Genomic DNA, 23,863 nt, shown 5'->3' on the forward strand with positions numbered 1-23,863 from the left:
GATTAAAAAAATGAAATAATTCATGAGTGGAAAATATATCACTTAATCTTTAATAACATAAAATATGACAATTTCTTTGAAAAAAATATTTTTAATAATTTGTTTATACTCATCTTAAATGGAAACATTTAAAAAAAAAAAAAGAACATAAGAAGCATTCATGTCATATTTACTAGCATTTTAAAAATTGGACCGGTTTAACCACCACCCGGCCACCATTCCAGTCCGGTCCTAGAGTCGACCAGCTTTTGAGTCGGGCTCGAACCGCCAGAGTCAACGATCGGACTGATGAACCGATTGACCCAAACAGTTTTTGATAAACTAAACGATTCAATACCCAACCCCTTTCCTTTCTTCTTTCCTTCCCTCCCAGATCTCGCCACTGCGCACTTCATCCTTCTCAACAGTTGTCGTCGCCGCTCCTTCCCATCTCTTCTACAAGCCCATATGAAATTTTGTATACATTATTTACAATATAAATTTTGTTTTTGGTTTTTTTTATAAAAAAGGATTATTTTTTCCCTAGGCCAAATATTTAAAATAGTGTTTATTTCCCTTAAAAAAAAAAAAAAAGCTAGAAAAGAAAAAAAAAAGAAAAAAAAGGGCATACAATTGTCTGCACGTGTGTATTGATATACGACTTCAAACTTTTATTTCTATGTTTGTATTATTTCTCCCAGCCTCTTTGATGCGCGTGTGTTTCAGAACAGGCTTCAACCGCATTTCTCCCCTTGAAGGCTTGAAGGAATGGCGGAGGAAGACGAGAAAGCTCTAGAGGAACAGCTGGAGAATCAATTAGAAGAACAGAGAGACTCACTCGCTGTTCTCAAAGAAGCCCTTGTTTCCGACCCTACAAACTCGGAGCTCCTCTCGGTACAACTCTTCTCTTTCTTCATCTTCCATCTTTCCCGTTTGCTTTCTCAAAAAATATTGCAAACCCTAAACAGAGGGATTGGAAAATTTTCTACTTATTCTTTCTGTTTCATTTAGACCCATTAAAATCAATAGGACTCCGTACAACTGAGCTGTGTGGTACAGCTTATGATCCGAAGTTCCCTTTTATTATTATTATTGTTATTATTTAGAAATTAGACGTTGGATTTTCTCCCCTTGGTTGCTGAGAAAATGTAGGAACAGAAAAGAAAAGAAAAGAAAAGAACGGAAAATTAAAAATTTAAAGTTTAGGTTTAAGCTTGTCTTGAAGCTATTAACAGTATAGTGAAATGTAGATGAAGCTTGTGAAATGATCATACAAAAAAAATGAAAAATAATGTGGTTGATTGATGATGCTGTTCTATTTCTTATTTCCATTCTAAATTATCCTAAAACTATTGTTTATCAAGCTGATTCTACTCCTTCAAAGGAACCTCAAATTGAATGCTTAGAATGAAAAATGGTGTGTAATTAGTATTAATTTTATTGATAATGTCAATTTAAGGGCTTAAACTGAACCAAACTCTGTATTTTCTGGGCTAATGCTTACCTTTGATAGAAAATTCAGATCAAACTTTGAAGTGAAAAATTTAATTATTGCTTGGCTCATTTAGGCTTTTATTGACATAGTTTTTGTCTCAAGATTTTATAGCCAGGGTATTGATCCTTTGGCCATGGTTGGGTATGGAGGTATCCATATTATTTTGAATTGGTAGGGATTGCCATCCTCTCACAAAGGTTGGCTGAAAGGAAGCAATTAAGAACTGTGCTGATGTAGGGGTCGGTCCTGTTAACTGGTGTAGTTTGAATGCTAGTGGGTGCTACTTCCACTAACATAAGAACTTTTAGAAATTGGGGATTCTCACTAGTTGGAATGGGAAGGATGATGCTAATATCCATTAATGAGTCTGTTTAAAGTCATTATCTTTTACAGTGATCATATTCTAGTATATTGTCCTAGTTCGTGGAATCACTTGATTTATCTTCTAATTTTTTAATAGGTCACTTGATTTATCTTATAATGCAGATAGGCTCTGACCAGTCAGGTCTGATTACCTTGCTCCCTTGGTCTTTTTTTTAATAAGTCTTGCTCCTTTGGTCAAGTTCATTCTGATATATAGTTTAAATTATTGTCTAGAACTATTTTGTTTTAGTCTGGTTGTTATCTTTTTTGTAATATAAGTAAGAGTATCGTGCATTGAATTTGTATCATTGGAGAAATGGCATTGATCTACTTGACTATGTGCATGCCTGTTGGAAGCAACTTTAAACAATATCACTCTTGACACAGTGCTCTGGATTTAAGTTACAGCATTGGAAGCTAGCATGGATATCAATATTGTGTATAAAAAACTTCTGTGAAATAATCAGGGAATTTCAATGAGTAATGTCCATTGGACTTTAGTCACTTAATGAGAGTTTCAATTTCTTAGAGCTGCAATCTGTTGAGAGTTCAAATGTTTGAGATTTACTTAGCCCTTGAGGATTGGCTCAAGTGGTAAAGGGTTGGGGAGGGTTTGTGGGAGGTTCTAGGTTCAAGTCCCAATGGAGACAAAAAAATTTCCTGTCAAAAAAAAAAAAATGTTTGAGAGTTACTGCTTCTGGATTACAATAGCTAATGCTGTCTCTTATAATAAAACCTACTTGTTATCACATTCTAATAGTTATGTAGCAATTGCATTTATTTATAAAATATCAATGTTCTCTGATGGGATTTCTGGGTATATGATTTATAGTATTGATTACTAAGTTAACTGGATCAGGTTCATGAGGAGCTTGTTTGGGCAATCAAAGATGCAGAAGAAGGGCTTTTTCACCTGAAACGGGCACGTTTATTGCGAGAAGCTGATTCAGCGCTACATGATCACAAATATACTGCTGAGGATGTCAAGGTGGAGCCCCTTGATCCATCAGATGCTGAAGCAGAACCACTAGAGGAGCAAAGTTACCATCTTGGATCAAAATGTAGATTCCGTTACACTGATGGTCGCTGGTATAATGGTGTCATTTTAGGGTTGGAAGGTTTGGACTCTGCAAAGATTTCTTTCCTTTCACCCACATCTGAAAATATGTTGGTACGTGCAATGCTCGGATATACTTGTTTGTCCTGTGTCACAGTTATTTTCCCTCTTAAACTGATCTTTTATTTTATTTTATCAAGTTATTTGAATTTATATATTTCCACAGATGGTAAGCTTGTTTAGGTAAAACAAAGTATCTTCAATAGAAGTTTCCATCGACATCTTGAGTCATCCTCCTTGAAATTTTTTATTTATTTATTATTTTTTTTATGTATATTTTTCTTTTTACCTGTTTCATTTGGGTTGATGGTTGGGGCTGGGTGAGAGAGAAGAAAGAGAGAATAAGATAACTCTTGTTGGCATTCCAACATGAGGATGCTACTTAGGACCAATAATCAGGCTGGGTTGAGCTATGCAAGGTTAGTCCAGCCTGAAGTATATGTAGTCTGTGCATGTCTCAAGTTCAGCCCATAGATGTCAACCATTCTATTGCACAGGCTTCAGGCCAAGTTCAAGCCATCTTGAATAGATAGATAATAGTAGAATAGAGAAATGAGTATCTTAATGCCTCATTTTTCATGCCAACCTTTGCCTAGCCCAAGCCCAAATATGGCAAAGCTATGCTCAGCTCAAGCTCACTTAAAGCAAGTCAAACCCAATTATCAATACTATTACTACTATGAGGCTCTTGTGTGGTCATTTTGCAACCATTCGTGGCCATCCTGGCGACGGCTTGGACTACGCTGCCTTCACATGCCCTCAAGGCATGCATTGGACATTGTGGTGGATGCAGTCAGGTATTACTTTGCAGAGTGATCTCTGGGCCATTTGACCACACATGGCTCTCCTACAGGCTTCTTTCAAAGCTCAAGGGGATTGAGACAAGGGGACCCTATTTTCCCTTACTTGTTTGTGATTGCTATGGAGACCCTTAGTAGATTGCTCTTGAAAGCTTGGGATGATAGTTTTATTTCAGGATTCAAGGTTGGGGGGAAGAGGGGGTGGGGGTAAAGGGATCTCTCATCTCCTTTTTGTGGATGACACCATTGTTTTTTGTGAGGCGTCTTAGGAGCAAGTCACTTTCTTGTGTTGGCTTCTCATGTGGTTCAAGGCTATGTCGGGGTTGAAGATTAACTTGGAAAAAAGCGAGATGATTCCAATAGGGGAGATGGACAATGTGGAAGATTTGACTTGCGAAATTGGGTGCAAGGTGGGAAAGTTGTCTTCTTCTTACCTAGGGCTTCCCTTGGGGGCTTCTTTCAAATTGGTCACAGTTTGGGATGGGGTAGAAGAACGATTTCGTAAGATGTTTTTGTTATGGAAGAGATAATACCTCTCAAAAAGGGAAAGACTTACTTTACTTCATAGAGCTCTTGTCGGTTTACCGATCTATTTTATTTTTTGTTCACCATCCCAAGAATTGTTAGGTTGAGATTAGAGAAGATTCAAAGGGATTTTCTTTGGGGAGGAGGGGCCTTAGAGAACAAAATACACTAAGTCAAGTGGTTTTTTGTTTGTAAAGCAAAATTGAAAGGAGGACTAGGTGTTCGTTCTCTTTCTTTGCGTAATAAGGCCTTTCTTTGCAAATGGTGTTGGTGTTTCTCTAGTGAAAGAGATTCGTTGTGGAAGAAAATCATAAAAGGAAAGTTTGGGGAGGAAGAGGAGGGTTGGAGGTTAGGAGTGGTCAGAAAGCCCTATGAGGCTGGGGTTTGGAAAGAAATTGGAAAGTAGTGAGAGTTTTTTAATAGAAAGATTTCCTTCAAAGTGAGTAATGGGAGTAGAGTGAATGTCTGGAAAGATAGATGGTGCAGTGAGCAACCTTTATATGAGATTTTCTCTTCCTTGTTTGCCCTTTTCTGATTCAAAGGAGGCATGAGTAGCTAATTTTTGGGAGCAAAGTGGGGAAGGAGGAAATTAAAACTTTTATTTTGTTAGGAATCTGAACGATTGGAGGTTAGTCATTATGGATAGGTTTCTTTCTAAGCTTCAATGATAGACAGTGAATAGAGAGGAGGAGGATAGAGTAGTATGGAAGGAAGATAACAAAGGTAAGAGAGCTTTACACTTTGTTGGAGACAGATTATACCACCCTTTTCCTTTTAAAAATAATTTGGAACTCATGGATTCTTGTGTAGGTGGGTTTTTTTACTTGGGAGGCTTGCTGAGGAATAGTTTTGACGTTGAATTAGCTTCAAAGAAGAGGATGAAAGTTGGCTAACACGTGTGCTTTGTGCAAAGAGGAGCTGGATTCCATTGATCATATCCTCCTTCATTGTGACAAGGCAAGAATTTTATGGTAGCTAGTGTTCTCCATTTTTGGTGTTCAATGGGTTTTATCTGAATCGGTTAGGGAGACTCTCTTAGGGCGGCGTGACTCTTTTGTAGATAGAAGACGTATTAAGGTTTGGAGAGCCGCTCCTTACATTTTCTGGACGATCTGGAAGGAAAGAAATAGGAGATTCTTTGATGTGGGTTATTGTGTGTATGGGCTGTGGGTATACGAATATGGTTGACTTCTTAAATTGGTTGGGGCCTGGATGAGGGAGGGAATAGTTTTTCTGTGTTCCCGATTTCCCATTTTTTGCGAAGTTTACTTTGTATATGTCTTGTGTACTCTTGTGCGCTTTTAGCACTTTTGAATACATTCTATTACTTATAAAAATAAAAGGAAAGAGTTTTGTTGCTAGAATCAAAGAATGGTAATAAAATTGAGATGCCCATTGATTTGTAGATGAAAGCCATCTTTTATCGATTTCATTGATGATTTGGATAGTATTTAAGGAGTGAAGAGTCTTTTCTTTTTTCACTTTTTTCACTTTTTGTCTTCTTGATCTTTGTGTACATTCCATGTATGTTTGTTGCAGCCCTCTTGGCACTTATTGCATTAAATTTTACTTACTAAAAAACAAAACAGTCATCTACAGTAGACAATTTATACATGCTGAAACTTTCCTTCATTAAATGCTATTGTTTTTAATTAATTAATTACATTACAAAGTTTAAATTTACAAAAAAATTAGAAATTCTGAACTTGTATGCTATATAATTCTATCACTAGTGATGGAATTTTCTACCAAAAATAATTTTATACCTTGTTATTGGACTTATGTGGCATGACATTGAGTCTTAAAATAGGGAAGGAACCTAACATTTAAGCTATAATATTAATGCCCTGGAACTTGGGAAAGCCTCTCCTAGTAACAGTAATCACTATGATATATGCTAGTTGAATGACATTGGAGTAATAGTAACATGAGAAGTTTACATGTTTGCTTTAAAAAATTTAAGTAGCAAAATAAGGGCTCCCAGCTTGCAAGGTTCCTGCTTACAATTCTGTTAGTTGATATGTTTCAGAGGTGAGAACACATTTGCCCCTCATCATTACTTCCAAATCCTATGTATGCTCTGGGTCGCCTTTCAAGCACCCTTTTTCTAATATATCCTTGTGCGTTTATCTATCAACAAAAAATTACTTCCAAATCCTATGCCTCTCTTGGGTAACATGTTGGTTTGGTGCATGTCTGAGGACTGAGAATGCATCCTGTTTAAGTGTTTTGTTTGAATCTTTTTCTTCCCATGGTTTAAGATCTAAGATCTAGTGACAAGCATATCTTTACTGATCTTAGAAGCTCAATTGCACAACCAGAGGGATTTTTGTTAATTGTAATTCCATCTTTGCTATAGTAATAGAAAAGAAAAAATTATGATAATATCAGTATCATTGATAAGAAAAATCTTTACGTTTGTTGTCCTGGAACTTGTTTCGAGATACCATTATGAAAAGAACATGGGAGTTTGATGCTAGGTATTGAACTTCTTGGTTGTTAATATTAATGAATTTGTTATCACATTCGGGAAAATATTTTTTTATGAAATAGAATTTAATAACACCTAACAGATGATTTTGTTTTAAATGTTTATCCCAGCCCTTGAGAACTAGGTGGTCAAAAACCTTAGAATGTTATTGTTCTGCTTAAATTATTAAACTGTATTTTCTTTACATTCCTCTGACAGACCCTGTGACAAAATGTTAAAAAAGTTTTATATGGAAAAATTGAGCACTGGATTCTTTCTGCTGACATTTATTTATAGTTAAAACTAGCTGCGAGGATTTTTGAGGATAAAGCAAGGAATTCAGAGTATCTTTGGGACTCTATTGTTTTCCTTGCTTCTCTTTGGGCTTATTGTTCCAAGGTTTTTCAGGGGACTCCCCTTAATGTGATACAACTTGATTGGATAGCAGTGTGTACTCCATAAGGAGTGGTCTTTTTAGAGTGTTTGCTTGTTTTTCAGTGTATTTTTCTATAGTTTAGCTTTCTTTGGCAGGAGGATTCCTCATCTTTCTTTTGTACTTATTTTTATCTATCAATAAATCTTTGTGTCGTTTCCAATAAAAAAAAAAAATTGTTCTTTAGCTGCTAGCCACTACTGGGATCAGCAGGACAAAGTAGTGATCTAATTAGAATGATTGCATTTTCTCTATTATGCTGAATTGAGCAGGAAATTCTTTTTACAAATAATGGTTTATAGTTGAAACTAGTTACAGTGTCAGGGTTCTTGAGTTCCACTCATGGGATTAGTAGATGAAGTGATTATTAACCTTGTTTAGGATGACCACGTTTGATTTTCTTTACTAATTTTAAAGATGAGCTGATAAAGAAAACATAGAGGGTAAGAGATCCTCGTCTTGGAGGATTAGCTGATTTTTGTCAGTTCAACTATGATTATCACTTCTACAAGAATTAGGTCATTGTTCTTCAATGTGAAGTTTTTAATGTTGAGCTGATTAGACAGATTTACTGGATCCCTATTACTGAAATTAGCATATCTCTATGTTAATATTTGAATAAAGCTGAGTATCAATATTTGACAGACTATTTTCCAAAGTACTCATTTATTTTACTGGTTTTCTACTACATGCACTCTTTCTCACTCTTCAGCCTCATGTTGCTTTTCATTGGAGTGATTTGGATTTTTTTTCCTTTAAAAAAGGTGCGGAAAAAGACTAACATGTTGCATAGCATGCAGGTCAAGTAGTACATGAGTCTTTACTGTCATTGGAAATTTTCTTGTTCTAGAGCATAGAAACATAAGAGTCCTCTGGTTTTGGTCACACCAACTTACTAATGCTAGGCCACCCTAGTGCAGATATGCAAGTTCTTTCTACAGCAACGATGCCGATTTGGCACCAACTGCCGCTTATCACATGGTATGTTGCTGTTGTTTTTATTATTTGGACAGGTAGATCCTTGAATTGGTTCAAAAATCCCACCATTTTCATGTGTTTTTGTCTATTCCCTTGAAAGTAATGCATAGTAAGAGATGAATTGGAGAACTTAGCCAGCCTATATTGTTTAAAGCCACTTCCACTGAAAAATAACAGGAGCTGTCATTGTTCAATTTGTACTGAAGAATTTTATTTAATGTTAATTCTCTTCTGTTTTCAACACTAGAAAATGGGAAATTCTGGAACCATTTCCCAGGTCTACTTTATAGTTCATCCACTGCTGTTCTAGGCTTCCTGTAATTAGATTTGGCCCTTGTCACCAATTGGTTTTATGTGATGTATGTAGCACTTTTTAATTCCTGAATTATCGTTCCTTTATTGACAAACAGCTGACACTCAACATTAAGTTCACTGATTGTCCTCACCACCTCTGAGCTGATATGCGTTTCTTTGTCCCAGGAGTTGATGTCCATTTATCTTCCCTGAAGCAATATAACCCAACAATTTGGGAGCAATCACTCGTGGGGTCCAGCATTTGGGCAGTCTCAGACGCCAAACATGGCATTTGGAGGGAGGCTGAACTTGAATCGTGGGACAATGAACTCAGAGTAGGAAAGGTTGTTTTCCGAGATGACGGGAGCTCGGAAAAGCTTGGGACTGAATCTATTTCCTTATCTGAGTATGCTGAAATGAGTGATGGGGAAACTGATTCAAGTTCAGAACAATCTGACTCTTGTGATGATGAAGAAGAAGAGGGGTCACAAGGTTTAGGATTTCTAGAAAGCACTGCCCTGCAGAGGGGCATCCAGACAGAGACTGCCATTTTTGCCAAGTGGGAGAATCACACCCGTGGAATAGCTTCCAAGATGATGGCCAACATGGGTTACCGAGAAGGAATGGGTTTAGGGGCATCTGGACAGGGAATCGTGGACCCTCTCTCTGTGAAAGTCCTCCCACCAAAGCAATCTCTTGATCATGCCCTTGAGTCCCATGAAAACGAGGAGAACAAAGAAAGTAGGGGGAAGAAGCGGAGTAGAGGCGGTAAGAGAAAACGTGATAAGAAGTTTGCTGCTGCAGCTCGGGCTAAAAAAGATAAAGAAGAATCAAGACCAGATGTCTTCAGCCTCATCAATACCCAACTTGCAATGCATGGAGAAGCTTTGAATGGTGGATCAGCAAAGAAGCAGCAGAATAAAAGTTTAGGGGAGGGGAAGAAAGAAGACAGACGGGCTCTGGTTGCCTATGATGATGAAGTGAGGGAATTGAGAATTCGAGTTGAGAAGCTGGAAGAAATGGTGAACCGAAACAAGAAGGAGAAAGTAGTTTACGAGGCTGCCATGAGAAAATTGAATGAGACTCGCAAAGCTTTGGCAGAGGCCGAGGCAGCTCATGCATCTGCTTCAAAAGCAGTTGTGGGCAGAGAAAAAGAGAAGAGATGGCTCAAGTTTTGAAAATCAGGTATGGTTGTATACTCCTACTGATACATTCATAGGTTCATTCCAAACTCTAAATTGAAGTTCCTTCTTGGTGTTATTTATAGAGGACTTGTATATTTTCCATCTGTTTCAAACTGTGTCAAGCTTTAGCTATTGCTGGAATTAAGGCAACATGGATGTGGAATTTGTTGTGTGAAAAGCAAATTGGTTATTTGAATTTTGATGAACTGTCAACAATTAAAGATTTGTTTCTTTTGAAGCAACATGGCATGTGCCATTATAGGGATTGAGAAGAACCTTCACATGTTTAGGTAATCCAATCGTTTTGGTGCATTACCCCACAAAATCCTCCGATCTCTCTCCACGTGTTTTGTACCTTTTGTGCCACCTCCCATTTAATAGCAGCTGACATGGCACTTCCCAAGTTTCTCCTCTCTCGCAATCAAGGACGAAAATGCCCGATAAGATGCTGGATTTATAAAATCTCATACAATAAGTGGGGCCGATACCTGCCATTTCTTCAAGAAAGAAAAGAGCACCTAAGCACACATTGGACTCAATATGCTTGGATGTTATAAATGCACCTAGAATTACATACCCCATTGGACTAAATATGCTTTGATGTTCTAATCAAGTTTACTCGATATAGAATAACATCAAATGTTATATGTTGCACACAAATATCTTAGAATAAAAAAACTTACATACTATATGTACGCAACCGATGAATATGGCATCTTTTTTTTTTCTTTTTTTAATAATGAAGAATGTACAATTTCAAAAATTTCAACCTCCATAGCTTAAAAATAATAGCGAGGATACGATCAAATCAAATTTGAACCGAAACAAATTAAGAATTTCAATAATTTAATTTAAAAAAATGAAAAATTTACATATTTCTAACTTATGACTATGAAAATATATAAAATTTATATAGCTTCAAGTTATGAATTATACAATAATTTTTATAAGAATATATATCATAATAGTTTCAAACTATAAAATTTTATCATATTTTTATAGTTCTTTGTAACAATAGGTTAAGAGAATTTCTATCTTTATATAATTTCACATGTATGATATATGATTCAATTCGAGTTGTATAAAAAAAAAGACTAAAAATATAAATTATACTAAAATTTCATAATATTAACTAATAATATATAAACAATAAAAATAATCAAATAATTGGTTAGAGTATTTATTTTATTGTTTTCATAACTTCCGATTATGAATAATAATAAGTACACAACTTTTAGTCATTCATAATACATAATATTTCTACATTTTCTAACTTTTAATAATTCTAAGTATATAGCTTTTAGTTATACATAATAACACAACATTTTTGTATCAGTTCGAAATTTCTGGTTATGGATAATAATAATCACATAACTTTTGGTTATATGAATTTGACAAAGTTGTACAAAAATTCTTAATTAATAAATATGTTCTCAATCACTTCTAACTATAGCAAAATGCATATTAACAAATTTCATATAACTTTTGGCTAGTACAAATAATATTAATTTTTCCATATTCATAACTTCAAGCTATGGAATGATAACAATTACATAGTTTCTAATCATACATAATATTTTTTTTATAATAAAATATTTTTCAAATAGCTTTTAGCTATATGCATTTTAATATTTATTAATTTATTAGCCTTTTTTCTTCATAGTTTCATACTATAAATAATTAAAATTGAATAATATTATAAAATAAAAAAAAACGATAAGAAGAAAAGATGATAGGATAAACAAGAATAATAGAAAATAGACTACTAAAAAAAATTTGAATGTGTTGTAAAATTATAAAGTGAAAGGAGAAGAAAACAAGAAAAAGAAATTAGAATGTAGGAAGTCACAAAGAGATATACATCAATATGGATGATCATCCACAAGTTCTCATAATCCGATAAATTCTCATTATTTTATAACATTTCCCCTTGGATGATCATAAGAATATACCTCATTAAAACCTTACTAGGAAAAACCCCATGGGAAAAAACCTTAGTGAAGGAAAAAGAGTACAATATTCTTTTGGATTACTATAATCGCCTCGTTAAAAACCTTGTCAGTAAAACCCATTGGGACAAAACCTGGACGAAAGAAAAAAGAGTGCAGTATATCCATATTATCATTCTCCCCCTCATGTAAACATGATTATGAATTTTTCAATATTTCAAATGGTAGATCTCTCAATTTTCGTATTCCAAAGTCATACCTTAACTTTTTCAATGTGGTCAAAGGTAACGCCTTTGTGAATAGATATGCTAGATTATTGCATGACAGAATTTGTTGAACATTAATCTCACATTTCTTTTGGAGCTCATGAGTATAGAAGAATTTAGGGGAGATATGCTTAGTTCTGTCACCTTTTATGAATCCTCCTTTAATTTGTGCAATAGAAATAGTATTATCTTCATGTAACATGATTACATTGCCTCTGATTGAAGGTAGTCCACATGTTTCTTGTATATGTTGGATCATTGACCTTAGTCATACACATTCACGATTTGCTTCATGAGTTGCTAGTATTTCTGAATGATTTGATGATGTGACCACCATTGTTTGTTTAATAGATCTCCATGAGATAGCAGTACCATTGTAATTAAACACATACCATGTTTGTGACTTACCTTTATATGGATCTGAAAGATATTCTGCATCTGCATATCCAAGCAATTGTTGCTTTGATTCTCTTGAGTAAAATAGACTCATACTAGTAATTCTGCAAAGATAACGCAATATATGTTTGATACAATTCTAATGTCTTTGAGTTGGAGCGAAACTATATCTTGCTAATAAATTGATATAAAAAGCAATGTTTGGATGTATACAATTGACAAGATATATAAGTGCACCAATAACACTAAGATATGGTACTTCAAGACCAAGTAATTCATCATCATTTTTCGCAAGGACGAAATGGGTCCCTTTTCATATCAAGTGATTTGACAACTATTGGAGAACTTAAAAGATGCGCTTTATCCATATAAAAACGCTTCAAAACTTTCTTAATATATGTTGATTGATATACTAAAACTCCATTTGGAAAATGTTCGATCTGCAGGCCGAGACAAAATTTTGTTTTTCCAAGATCTTTCATCTCAAATTTCCCTTTTCAAGTAATTTGTTGTTCTTGTGAGCTCTTCAGGAGTTCCAACAAGATTTAAGTCATTAACATACACTGTAATAATTGCAAATTCGGTTTCTAATTTCTTAATGAAGATGCATGGACATATAGGGTTATTCATATACCCTTCTTTTAGCAAGTATTCGCTAAGGCGATTGTACCACATGCTTCCAGATTGCTTTAATCCATACAAAGATCGTTGTAACTTGATTGAGTACATGCTACGAGGCTTTGTACAATTTGCTTTAGGTAATTTAAATCCTTCAGGGATTTTCATGTATATATCATTATCCATGGATCCATATAAATATGATGTAATAACATTCATGAAACGCATATCTAGTCCTTCTGGGACTACCAAATTAATTAAGAAACGAAATGTGATTGCGTCCATGACGGGAGAGAATGTTTCCTCGTAGTCAATACTAGGTTTCTGTGAGAAACCTTATACTACTAATCGCACTTTATATCTTATGATCTCATTATTCTCATTGCGTTTTTCGTACAAATACCCATTTGTACCCAACAGGCTTTACATCTTTAGGTGTTTGGACTACAGGTCCAAAAACTTCTCATTTTGTTAATGAGTTTAACTTTGCCTGTATAGCTTCTTTCCATTTTGGCCAATCATTTCTATGTCGGCATTCTTCCACATTTCATGGTTCAAGATTTTCATCATTTCTTATGATATCGGAGGCCACTTGGAAAGTGAAAATATTGTTAATAATAATTTATTTTGATCTCATTTTTCTCCCGTGTGTACATAACTTACTGAGATCTCACAATTTTCAGGTACCAGTGCCTCTTTAGGGGCTTCATGTTCAATATGTGCTTATTCACGGGCTTCTTCTTTAATATTTGCCTCTTCAGGGGCTTTCTACATTATTTGTGCCTCTTTTAGAGCTATAGATTTATTAATTTTAAACTGATCAGTTATTTTTTATGGTCTCTTTTAGAGTGCCAAGTTTTTCTTGGATACTTCTCTTCCAGGAAGTTATATCCTTTGAGTCGACAGGTCTACCACGCTTCAAGTGTATCTTAGATTAATTTGTTAACTGTCCTACAGGGACATCAATCCGTGTTGGAGTATTTGCAGCCGAGATATATGACTTTGTCACTTTCTTTGTATCAATGAATGCATCTTGTAATTGATTTGTAAGATTTTGAAAATGAGTGATCCTTTGAACTTCTAGTTCACATTGATTTGTATGAGGATCAAAATGAGTCAAAGTCAATGCATTCCAAATAATTTCACGCCGTTCTTCTGGAACTGGCTCTTTTTCCCCTAACAGCAAGAAAATTGTCTCATTAAAATGATAATATGCACAACATGTCATTCTACCTTTTAATTGTATAGGTAAACTAGTTACTAATTAAAAACTTCTGGTTTTGTAATGTATACCCATATGACATTTTACCATGAGGGACCAAGTTGGTCTTAAAATATTCTTCTGGATCTATCATCATATAAAGTGTCATTCACATAGAATCAAATACTACTAGTGACATAGTATAAGTTCTTCTGGAGCCTTTAATCAGGTTTCTATCACCTGATATAGTATTAACATTGTTTGTTATCAATGTTGTGCAATTAATGAGACAAGAGTTTCATCAAAATAACAAGTCATAAAACATCGTCATCAAGACCTCGCCTTTATAGAGTTGAAGAAATGTTATCATAGAGAAAAAGTTAAAATCAATGAAAAATATTAGTTATCGATGATAACTTAACTTAATAAGTTGTGTAAAAATAATGAGAGCATATATAACACAATAAAACAAATATGAAAATATAATTTAAAGTTATATATTTCTTAAATATCTCATACATTTGATTTTGTAAGTGTGGAGCAATTTATACATGAAATAACTAGGAAGTATTTCGATAATCAAACTAATTGTAGTGATGGATCAAAATATGAGAGAGATCCATGTATCTTCAAGTATAAATAAAGAAAATAATTTAAATGATAAATAATAAAATGTGAAATAAACTATAAAAGATGAACAATAAACAATGTGTTCAAATATGATAACAAAATTAACCTATTTGCAAAGAACTAAATAAAAACATAACGTTTAATTATAACAAACATTTTCATCACCAATTAGATGGTCAATTTTCCCATTAGAATTCTCAAAGAAATCTGAAACATCTAAATGGGTTAAATCTACTTGGTTATCACTATCAATGAAGTTCATTTCAACTTCATTTCCTTTTATTGATGCTTGGTAAAGGTCGACCACATGTTTGGGCGTACGATAAGTGCGCGACCAATGCTCCTTCATACACATCTATAACACTTATTCTCATAGTTCTTAGGAGGTTTATCTTGTAAACACTTCCCATTTTCTTGTTTTACCTCAATATTATTCCATTTCTGGTGGTGTAATGAGGCTTTCCTTTTCTGAGAATTTGGTGAATTATTACTATAAGAACCATGATATCGGGGATTTCTTCCACGACCACGACCACGACCACAACCACGTCCTCGTCATCGTCCACAAGTTTGGGACAATATTGCATTCACTTCAGGGAATGATTCAGATCTAGTTGGACGAGACTGATGATTTCTCATTAAAAGCTCATTTTTGTTAAACCTTCATGGAGATGATGACGAAGGAAAATCAGTGTTTTTGCGCGATCCTGCAGGGATGCTTGATTTCCTTTTTTGATCATAGCTCCAAGATTCATTAACAATTTTGTTTTGAATAACTTTTGGTTATACAAGATAATTAGAAATTGTATGCATAGCTTATGACTATGAAACTATTGTTAATAAAAATTGTTTTCCATAATTCCTATTGTGAAAAATAAGTGAGTACGAAATAAAAATTAAAAGCCAATATTTTTCATAACTTTGAATTATGATTATTTTGTCAAAATAAGAAAATATTCAAATTTGTACATAGTTTCAGGCTATGAACTATTTATGTATAACTTCTAGTTACACAATATAATTAAAATAAATTAAAGAAATTCAAAGTTAATATCTTTCATAATTTCAAGCCATGATTATTTTGTCAAAACAAGAAAATATTTAAATTTGTACATAACTTCAGGCTATGAACTATTTTTTATATAAATTTGTGTATAGTTCCAAGCTATGAACTATTCATTGAGTAGATTTGTGCATAGCTTTGGGTTATGAACTTTCATTATGTAGATTTGTACATAACTTCAAATTATGAACATTTATTTATTTTATAGCTTCTGGCTATAATATTGTTTGGTATAACTTCTAGTTATACTGTATAATTAAAAATAAATAATTAGGGATCATATACATAACTTCTAGTCATGTATTTGTAATTTTATAATTTTCCTCATAATTTTTTGTTATAGAGATTGCACATATTTTTTCATAACTTCTAGTTATGAATTTACCCCATAATTTATAATTTATCCCATAACTTCTGGTTATAAGGATTGCACATATTTTTTCATAACTTCTGGTTATGAATTTACTCCATAATTTATAATTTATCCCATAACTTCTGGTTATAGGGATTGTACATATTTATGCACTCAAATAAAAATAAGTGAAAATAGAGAGTCAAAGGGTAATAAAATAGAAAATCATGATATAAGTTTATCACATATTTTTTTATGAGAAAGAAAAGAGAAAAGTCTTTCTATTTCTCTGAGGGGAAGAACATCTTTCTATATCTTTAAAGAGAAGAATGTCTTTCTTATTTCTCTAAATAGAGAAAAATCTTTATATTTCTTTGTAAAATTATAAAGTGAAAGGAGTAGAAAACAAGAAAGAAAAATTAGAATGTAGGAAGAGAATATAATTGATTTTCATTATAGGTATCTCTCTTTTATAGGGAGTCACAAACAGATATACATCAATATGGATGATCATCCACAAGTTCCCATAATTCGATAAATTCTCATTATTTTATAACAGAATGAATATTTTATTTAGGAGAAATTTATATCAATACAAAGAATGATTTATAAATTTCCATAATGTCATAGAAGAATGATTTATAAATTTCCATAATGTCATAGATTATTATATTTTATAATATTTAACAAAATTTTAAATTTTAAATTAGTAAAAATTTTTGACGACTTAATTTTTAAAAATTATTATTTTTTAATATAAACTTCTAATTTTTTTTTTATATCTTATATAAAAATTATACTATTTTTTATTTTAAAAATAACAAAATAAAAAATAAAAATATATATTCGAAATCTTATATTAATAAGTCAAGGGAATGTAACCATCTTATATTGATTGCTATTTACGATCTTTTTAATGTTTTTGGCCGACATATTCCTTCATTTATTTACATTTTCTTCTATTTTAGTGAAAAATCTATGAGCCCAAACGAAAGATGCAGCAACTTGCGGCATACGGGTCATCGGTCAAGCGGTCAAGCTGCTTTTTGTCTATATGTTGGAGTGGTTCAATCTCAGAGGGTCCCCAACCTGGGGCCACTCCGTTCGGTATCTCCTTGGCCGTTTTGTTTCCTACTCTCTCCCATACAAACTACTCGAACTTCATTTGCTTGCAACCCACGAAACTTCCTACGGCAAATATACAGAGAATCATCAATGGCAGAAGAAGTGAATGCAATGGCTTCTTCAATGGGCTCTTCACTTATCCCAATCATCAACAAACTCCAAGACATCTTCACCGCATCCGGCGGCGACCTCTCTAAAATCTCCCTCCCTCACGTTGCCGTCGTTGGCTGCCAGAGCAGCGGCAAATCCAGCGTCCTTGAAGCCCTCGTTGGCCGCGATTTCCTCCCCCGTGGCACTGACATATGCACTCGACGACCGCTGATGTTGTTGCTCCAGAATCGGCCACCTCGGGGCGACTCCGATGATGCGCGGGAGTGGGGCGAGTTTCGCCATTTACCTGGAAAGCGGTTCTACGACTTCTCAAAGATTCGTCAGGAGATTCAGGTAGGTTTTTTTTTTTTAAAGTTTTTTAATTTTACATTTGGTTGTTCTGGTGCTTGGGTTTGTTAAGCTTTGATTTTGATTATTTATTTATTTATTGTTGATGGGGCTACAGTAATGGTAGTGCATGATGCAGTGTTTGTTAGAGACTCTGAAATGACAATGGCTTTTACAGAATGAATAATGTAGCTAAAACATGTTAGAGACAGAGAGAGAAAATAAAAAACCTTATTTATTGATTTATTATTTTAATAGTCGGCAGTTTAGGCTTGTTTGGTTCCTGTTTTCAAGAATTCTGCTCTTGAAAACAAAAAAACACAAAACACTTGTTTGGGGAAGGGGTGTGTTTTTGTTTTTTGTGTTTTCTGTGTTCTCCAAAACCATTTTTTTTTATAATAATAAAAACATCTTTTTATTGTTTTTTCACTGTTCAAAGAATAGATTATTTTTCATGTTTTTTTTTTTTTTTTGTGTTTTCTTAGATACTTTTTGTGTTTCCACAAAAGGTGAGTTATACTCAACCACCCCACCCCCACCCCCACTAGCAAACCATTTCTTCTTCCTTAAATTATTGAAATTAATATACTTACATATGGTTACAAAATCATCATTTGTTTAAGAAAATTATAACTAGTGTAAAAATTTCAAAATGAAATATATATATTTTTTAATTTAAATGAATTATGCATATAAAAATTATTTATATATTTCAAATATCAAATTAATGGAAGAAAACACTTTATTAATTAAAAAAATAACTTTCAAACGTGTTTTTTTATTTATTCTAAAAAAAAATTTATTAACTCAACTAAATATGTTTTTTTTTTTGTTTTTGAGAACAAAAACTGTTTTCCAGAATTCAGTTCCCAAACACAATTTTTTTTTTTTTTTTTTTGAAAACACAAAAAACTGTTCTCAAAAGTTGTTTTCTAGAACAGTTTTCAAAAACAGCAACCAAACAGACCCTTAGGGCCTGTTTGGTTACTGTTTTTGAAAACTGTTCTGAAAAACAGTTTTTGAGAATAGTTTTTAAGAACAGTTTTTGATGTTTTTAAAAAAAAAATTGTGTTTGGGAACTGAATTTTGAAAAACAGTTTTTGTTCTCAAAACAAAAAAAACATGTTTGGTTGAGTTAATAAAAAAAGAATTAGAACAAATAAAACAAAAAACACATTTGAAAGATGTTTTTTTTTTCTTTTCTAATTAATAAAATATTTTCTTCAAGTAATTTATATTATAAATTTATAAATAATTTTTAGATATATAGTTCATTTAAATTAAAAAATTATTTATTTTATTAATTTTAAAATAAAAAATATATATATTTAAAATAAATCAAACATAATAAAATCATTTTTATTAATTGGTTTTTATTTAATCTTTAATTTTATTAAAAATTATAGCATATTGGAGATAAAATTGTTCTCGTGGTTTGTTAATTTTTTTTTTTATCTCTACTAAAACTAAAATTCAAAATGCCACCCTCTTCTCTCACTCGGGCATCAAGAAGCCCTTTTCTGAAGTTGCCCTCTCCCTAAAAAAGCCCTCTCACTCTGCCATCAAGAAGCCCTTTTCTGAAGTTGCCCTCCAGCCGAGAAAATCCCTAAAAAACCCTCTCACTCTGCCATCAAGAAGCCCTTTTCTGAAGTTGCCCTCCAGCCGGAAAAATCCCTAAAAAAAGCCCTTCTCTCACTCTGCCACTCTCAATCCTCGCAGGTACTAATCTAATCGTGTTATTATTATTTTTTTTCAACCTCCGTTTGATTCCCAAGAAAATCCATGCCCCATTCAATTTCCGGGAAAATTCATCCTCGTTTGATTTCCGAGAAAATTCATGCAAACCCCCAAAGAAAACCAAAAAAATTGATTTTCTTTTGCTCCCTGTGTTTTCTGGATCCGTTTTAGGGGTCTCTTTGCTATTGTGCCATTGGATTTAAATTTCACGAACTTGAATCAAACCGAGAAACGGGAAAAATCAAGAAGAGGCCGCGCGACTGTGCTGGAGAGGAGAAGAGACGAGAACGGGAAGAAAAAAAAAACACGGAGAACAGATGAGTTTTTTGTTGTTTAATTTTGTTATGTAAACAGTAGAAAAACAGGGAAAACAACATTTTGTTGTTCTCTAAACAGTGCCATTTTGAGAACACGGGGAACAACAAAAACAAAAACGACTCTCTCAACCAAACGAGTTTTTGGTGTTTTTTGTTTTCAAGAACAGAAAACAGTTCTTGAAAACACTAAACAAACAGGCCCTTAGTTTCTGGGTGCTTTTAAAACTCCTAAAAACTGCTCCCCTTATTTCTCCCCTTTATTGGATCGGATCGGGTCAGCCCACTTGGGCACCCAAATCCAACTCCAGCAGTATCAACCATCATTCAATTATGCGTTTCTCTAAATGGTCATATTTTTATTTTTGTCATAGCAAATCTTTTTAATTATTTTTTATAGCCGCAATTTTATTATTTGACAGGAATTTTTGTATGCATTTTTATAAATGGTCACAGTTATATTATGTGAAGTCTTTTAATGCATTCCTTTTTGATGGCCATATTTCTTTTATTATTTTATAGTTTTATTTTATTTATTTATTTTTTTAAGTTAACTTGTTTTGTTTTGAGTTTCATCATAGCTTAAATGTATCAGACCTTATTTTGGGTAAGGATGAAAATATCGGTAATCACGGATATATCGGTATTTCGATTTTACGGATATATCGAAGATATATTGGTGGATATTTTGACATAAAATATCGGTAAACCTAAAATTGATTAAAACTTATAAAAATATAAAATAAAACTCTTAGAAATGAAATTAAAAGTATAATAGACATTTTAAAGTTGTTTTGTTGAATAAATTAATATATATATATATATATATATATATATATATATATATATAATATTGTACGTGTCAATAAAAAATATAAATCTGATAAATGTACATTGATTATTAAATTATATCAAATATTATTTAATGATAATATTGTAATATTTGATTATAATATATTTCGATGGATATTTTTATATAAAATATCAGTAGACCTAAAATTGATTAAAACTTATAAAAATATAAAATAAAACTCTTAAATGAAATTAAAAATATAATAGACATTTTAAAGTTATTTATTTTTGAATAAATTGATATATATATATATATATTTATATAATATTGTACGTGTCAATAAAAAATATAAATTTGATAAGTGTACATTGATTATTAAATTATATCAAATATTATTTGATGATAATATTATGATATGTGATTATAATATGTTTAATTTTAAAATATATTTAATATTAAAATTACGATACATTATAAAATAAATGATGATAAATGAATAAATTTTTAATATTTAATTAATATATTAATAATATTAAAAACATTGAAGAAAATTATTATATATTTTTACTAATCAATTAAATGAAAAGATTTCATTTAATTATAAAATAGTTATAATTAATTTGTTCTTTAAAGTGTTTTTTTTTTTTAATATTTTGTTTATATCCTAACTTTTGATATATATTTGTTTAGTACATATTATTTACCAAAGGGCAAGCTTGCCCAAATGGTGCCTGAGATGCAAGTTGAACCTTTTGTTGGGGGTTCGAATCCCCCCAACAATAGTAGGAAAATGGCTCAATTTTAAGCTTTGACCGCCCGCGTTGACCGGCTGTTGATCACCGATCCATGGGATATATCGTTTCGAGACCCACTGACACACGATATTTCGGCGATATATCGCCGAAATATTCCGACATTTACTTCACTGGTTCCGGGTGCATTCAGAATGTGTCGAAATTTTGGATAGATTTTGAACTATTTATACCATATTAGGCGTGGTTAACATGTGTCCAAAATTGCCCTATGCAAAATCACGTTTGATATATATCAATTGCGGGTGAAGTATCCTTGCTTGATGGAACTACCTAAAGGGCGTGAATTGGTAGTCCAAACAAAATATCCTCAAAATTTTAACTTTTATTTAGATTTTAATTATCTCAACTGTTATTTGATCATTCCCATGCATAAGTAAATTCAATCATACAAATGAACACTGGATTTAACATGGAAAACCACCTATCAAGTTTCATAGAAACTTTGTAGATGCAAAACAACCATGAGAAGTTGAATGAACGCAAACAAATCTACTAACTATGGAAGGAATGCACACAATTTTACTTGATCTAGATGTGCCTACTCCTCAAGGTCTTATACCAGTCAACACCTACACTATTCTTTCATGTCCTCGATGTAGTACCTTTTACTCCTTAGCGGAGACCTCAAATGTAGTGCCTCTTATTCCTTGCTGGACGCCTCAACCTCATGTTGATGTTAGAGGATTGAACACCTTTTTCGTTGAAGAATTCTTTTAAGATTGCTCTTATGCTTATCTTTTAACACAATGAAATCATATGTTTGTGCAAATTTACAAAAAACCTAGGATATAATTTTGGAAAGCAATTCTAAATTTAATTTTACAAAAATACCCTTGCAAATACAAAGAACATGTTTAAACCATACAAAACAAACTTAAAATCATGAATAGGAGGACCCCACATTTGAATGCCTAAGGGATATTTGAAATCTAAAGAGGACATTTGACTGTCCTCTAGGGCAGCGTTTGAACACCTCTTAGGATGTTTAAATGTTCTTTTAGGGCATTCTAACAATCTCCCGCTTTGACAATTTTGTGACTAAGCAAAATTGTGCAATGAGGCTCCCCAAACTCATGAAACCCTCATTGAACCTAAATCTAAAGTCTTCTCAACCATTTTGCACTCTATAGTTTTTACTGCTTAAAATTTGTTCACACTCGAACAACAAACATGTGAAAAGCAATGTGTGGCAAAAATAGATAATAATGTGATGTAGTTTGATATGCTCAAGTTACTATTCCCCTTTTTTGTCACAAAAATGATAAATAAGAAAAGAATTAGCTGTGTAAGAAAATCAGAACAACATGGAATCTATAAACTGGATAAGCTGAAAAAGATGAAGAATACTGTAAGATTAATATTCAAAATACATCCCACAAGTCATAGAGAGATAGTAAATGAACAAACAACTAAAATACATCCAATATACTCTCTCCTCTATATCTAATACATCAAAATGTAAAACCATATGTCCATATTAGGCAAGGAAAGGGATGAGAGCTGGCTCCCGATTGAAATGCCACCCATGACTCTAAGATGAGGAGTCACTCATCGATGCTTTAGATCTTGGTCTTCCTTGAACCTAAACTTGAGTCAATGGAGGAAATGCTAATAGCAATCACATCTACTAATTAAATAATAAACGGGAGAAAATCACAGAGGGAAGGATCATCAGCAGAGGTGCTAGATCAGCCAAGTGATTAGTAGTTGGATTGACTCTAGCTGGTGGAGGAGCTACTCTTGTTTTCGACCTCTATCTCAATTATGTGATGCATGACTATGACTCCTAGATGGTCTAACCATATTTAGGTCCTACTTGGTAGCTTTAATCACATTCTTCTCTTCCTCTTTTACCTTAGAGGGGCAATATAGCTCACATGTCTGAACCACTAGGTTCAGTTGATAGGTGCAAACCGATGAAGAATAAGGAGTTCATGTTGGAAATCCAGCCCACTGCTGTAGAAGGATCTAGGAAAGATAGTAGGGAATGACAAATTGTTGACACAAGTGTGAGAAGTGTGGGATCACATAATATAAAAAATAGATCTGCCAATGTCAATCCGTCTCATTATGAGGACCCAATGGATGAATTAATCAGCTGCACAACCAACTTGGGTGTGGTGGGAAGTAGGATAGAATATAATGCATCTCAAATGTACCAATCAACCATGGTAGCTTGATGACATCTATTAGGGGAATGTAAATGGGTAAGAGGAGAGCCTCCTATAAAGTGTACAAACAATGATCTCGCACTTAGCTAATGAGAGGGTTGGGACATCAAGTACCGTGGGCGGGGTAATTCTCTGGAATTTTCGGATGTATGGCATTTGAAAAATCAAATGTGTGGTCACTACAAAAGCTAATTCATACATTGAAACACTGAATTCCCTAGGAATGTACTCATTGATGTTCACATAGAACATCCGTGTGTGGTGAGAGTATGCAATCCCTCAAATTGACGCAAGAGACTCCCACCATCGGTAGCTAAAAATGTCGGGAAGAGGAGTATCCTTGAAATTAGAAAGGAC

At 33.2% G+C, this 23,863-nt stretch overlaps 2 protein-coding genes across 3 annotated transcripts in view; both read left to right on the forward strand.

Moving 5' to 3' along the window:
* The first annotated feature begins 436 nt into the window (after positions 1-436).
* On the forward strand, positions 437-9,880 carry LOC117912939 (zinc finger CCCH domain-containing protein 18). Of its 2 annotated transcripts, XM_034827754.1 has the most exons (5): positions 437-457; positions 711-873; positions 2,697-3,008; positions 8,103-8,163; positions 8,641-9,880. In XM_034827754.1, the coding sequence occupies exons 2-5, from the start codon at positions 748-750 to the stop codon at positions 9,630-9,632; spliced, it is 1,491 nt and encodes a 496-aa protein (XP_034683645.1). In that variant the 5' UTR covers positions 437-457; positions 711-747; the 3' UTR covers positions 9,633-9,880. The 2 variants fall into 2 exon arrangements, with proteins under 2 accessions (XP_034683645.1, XP_034683644.1); XM_034827753.1 differs by lacking the exon at positions 437-457 and having other exon boundaries at positions 601-873.
* Positions 9,881-17,230: 7,350 nt separating this feature from the next.
* The window catches only part of LOC117912753 (dynamin-related protein 3A-like), an 88,007-nt gene continuing 81,374 nt past the window's right edge, over positions 17,231-23,863 (forward strand). The window contains exon 1 of the mRNA XM_034827447.1: positions 17,231-17,682. Within this exon, the coding sequence (XP_034683338.1) occupies positions 17,329-17,682 (354 nt within the window). The 5' untranslated portion in view covers positions 17,231-17,328. The remainder of the gene's footprint in view (positions 17,683-23,863) is intronic.

The sequence above is a fragment of the Vitis riparia genome, chromosome 4 (genome assembly GCF_004353265.1).
Source record: "Vitis riparia cultivar Riparia Gloire de Montpellier isolate 1030 chromosome 4, EGFV_Vit.rip_1.0, whole genome shotgun sequence".
NCBI lineage: Eukaryota > Viridiplantae > Streptophyta > Magnoliopsida > Vitales > Vitaceae > Vitis > Vitis riparia.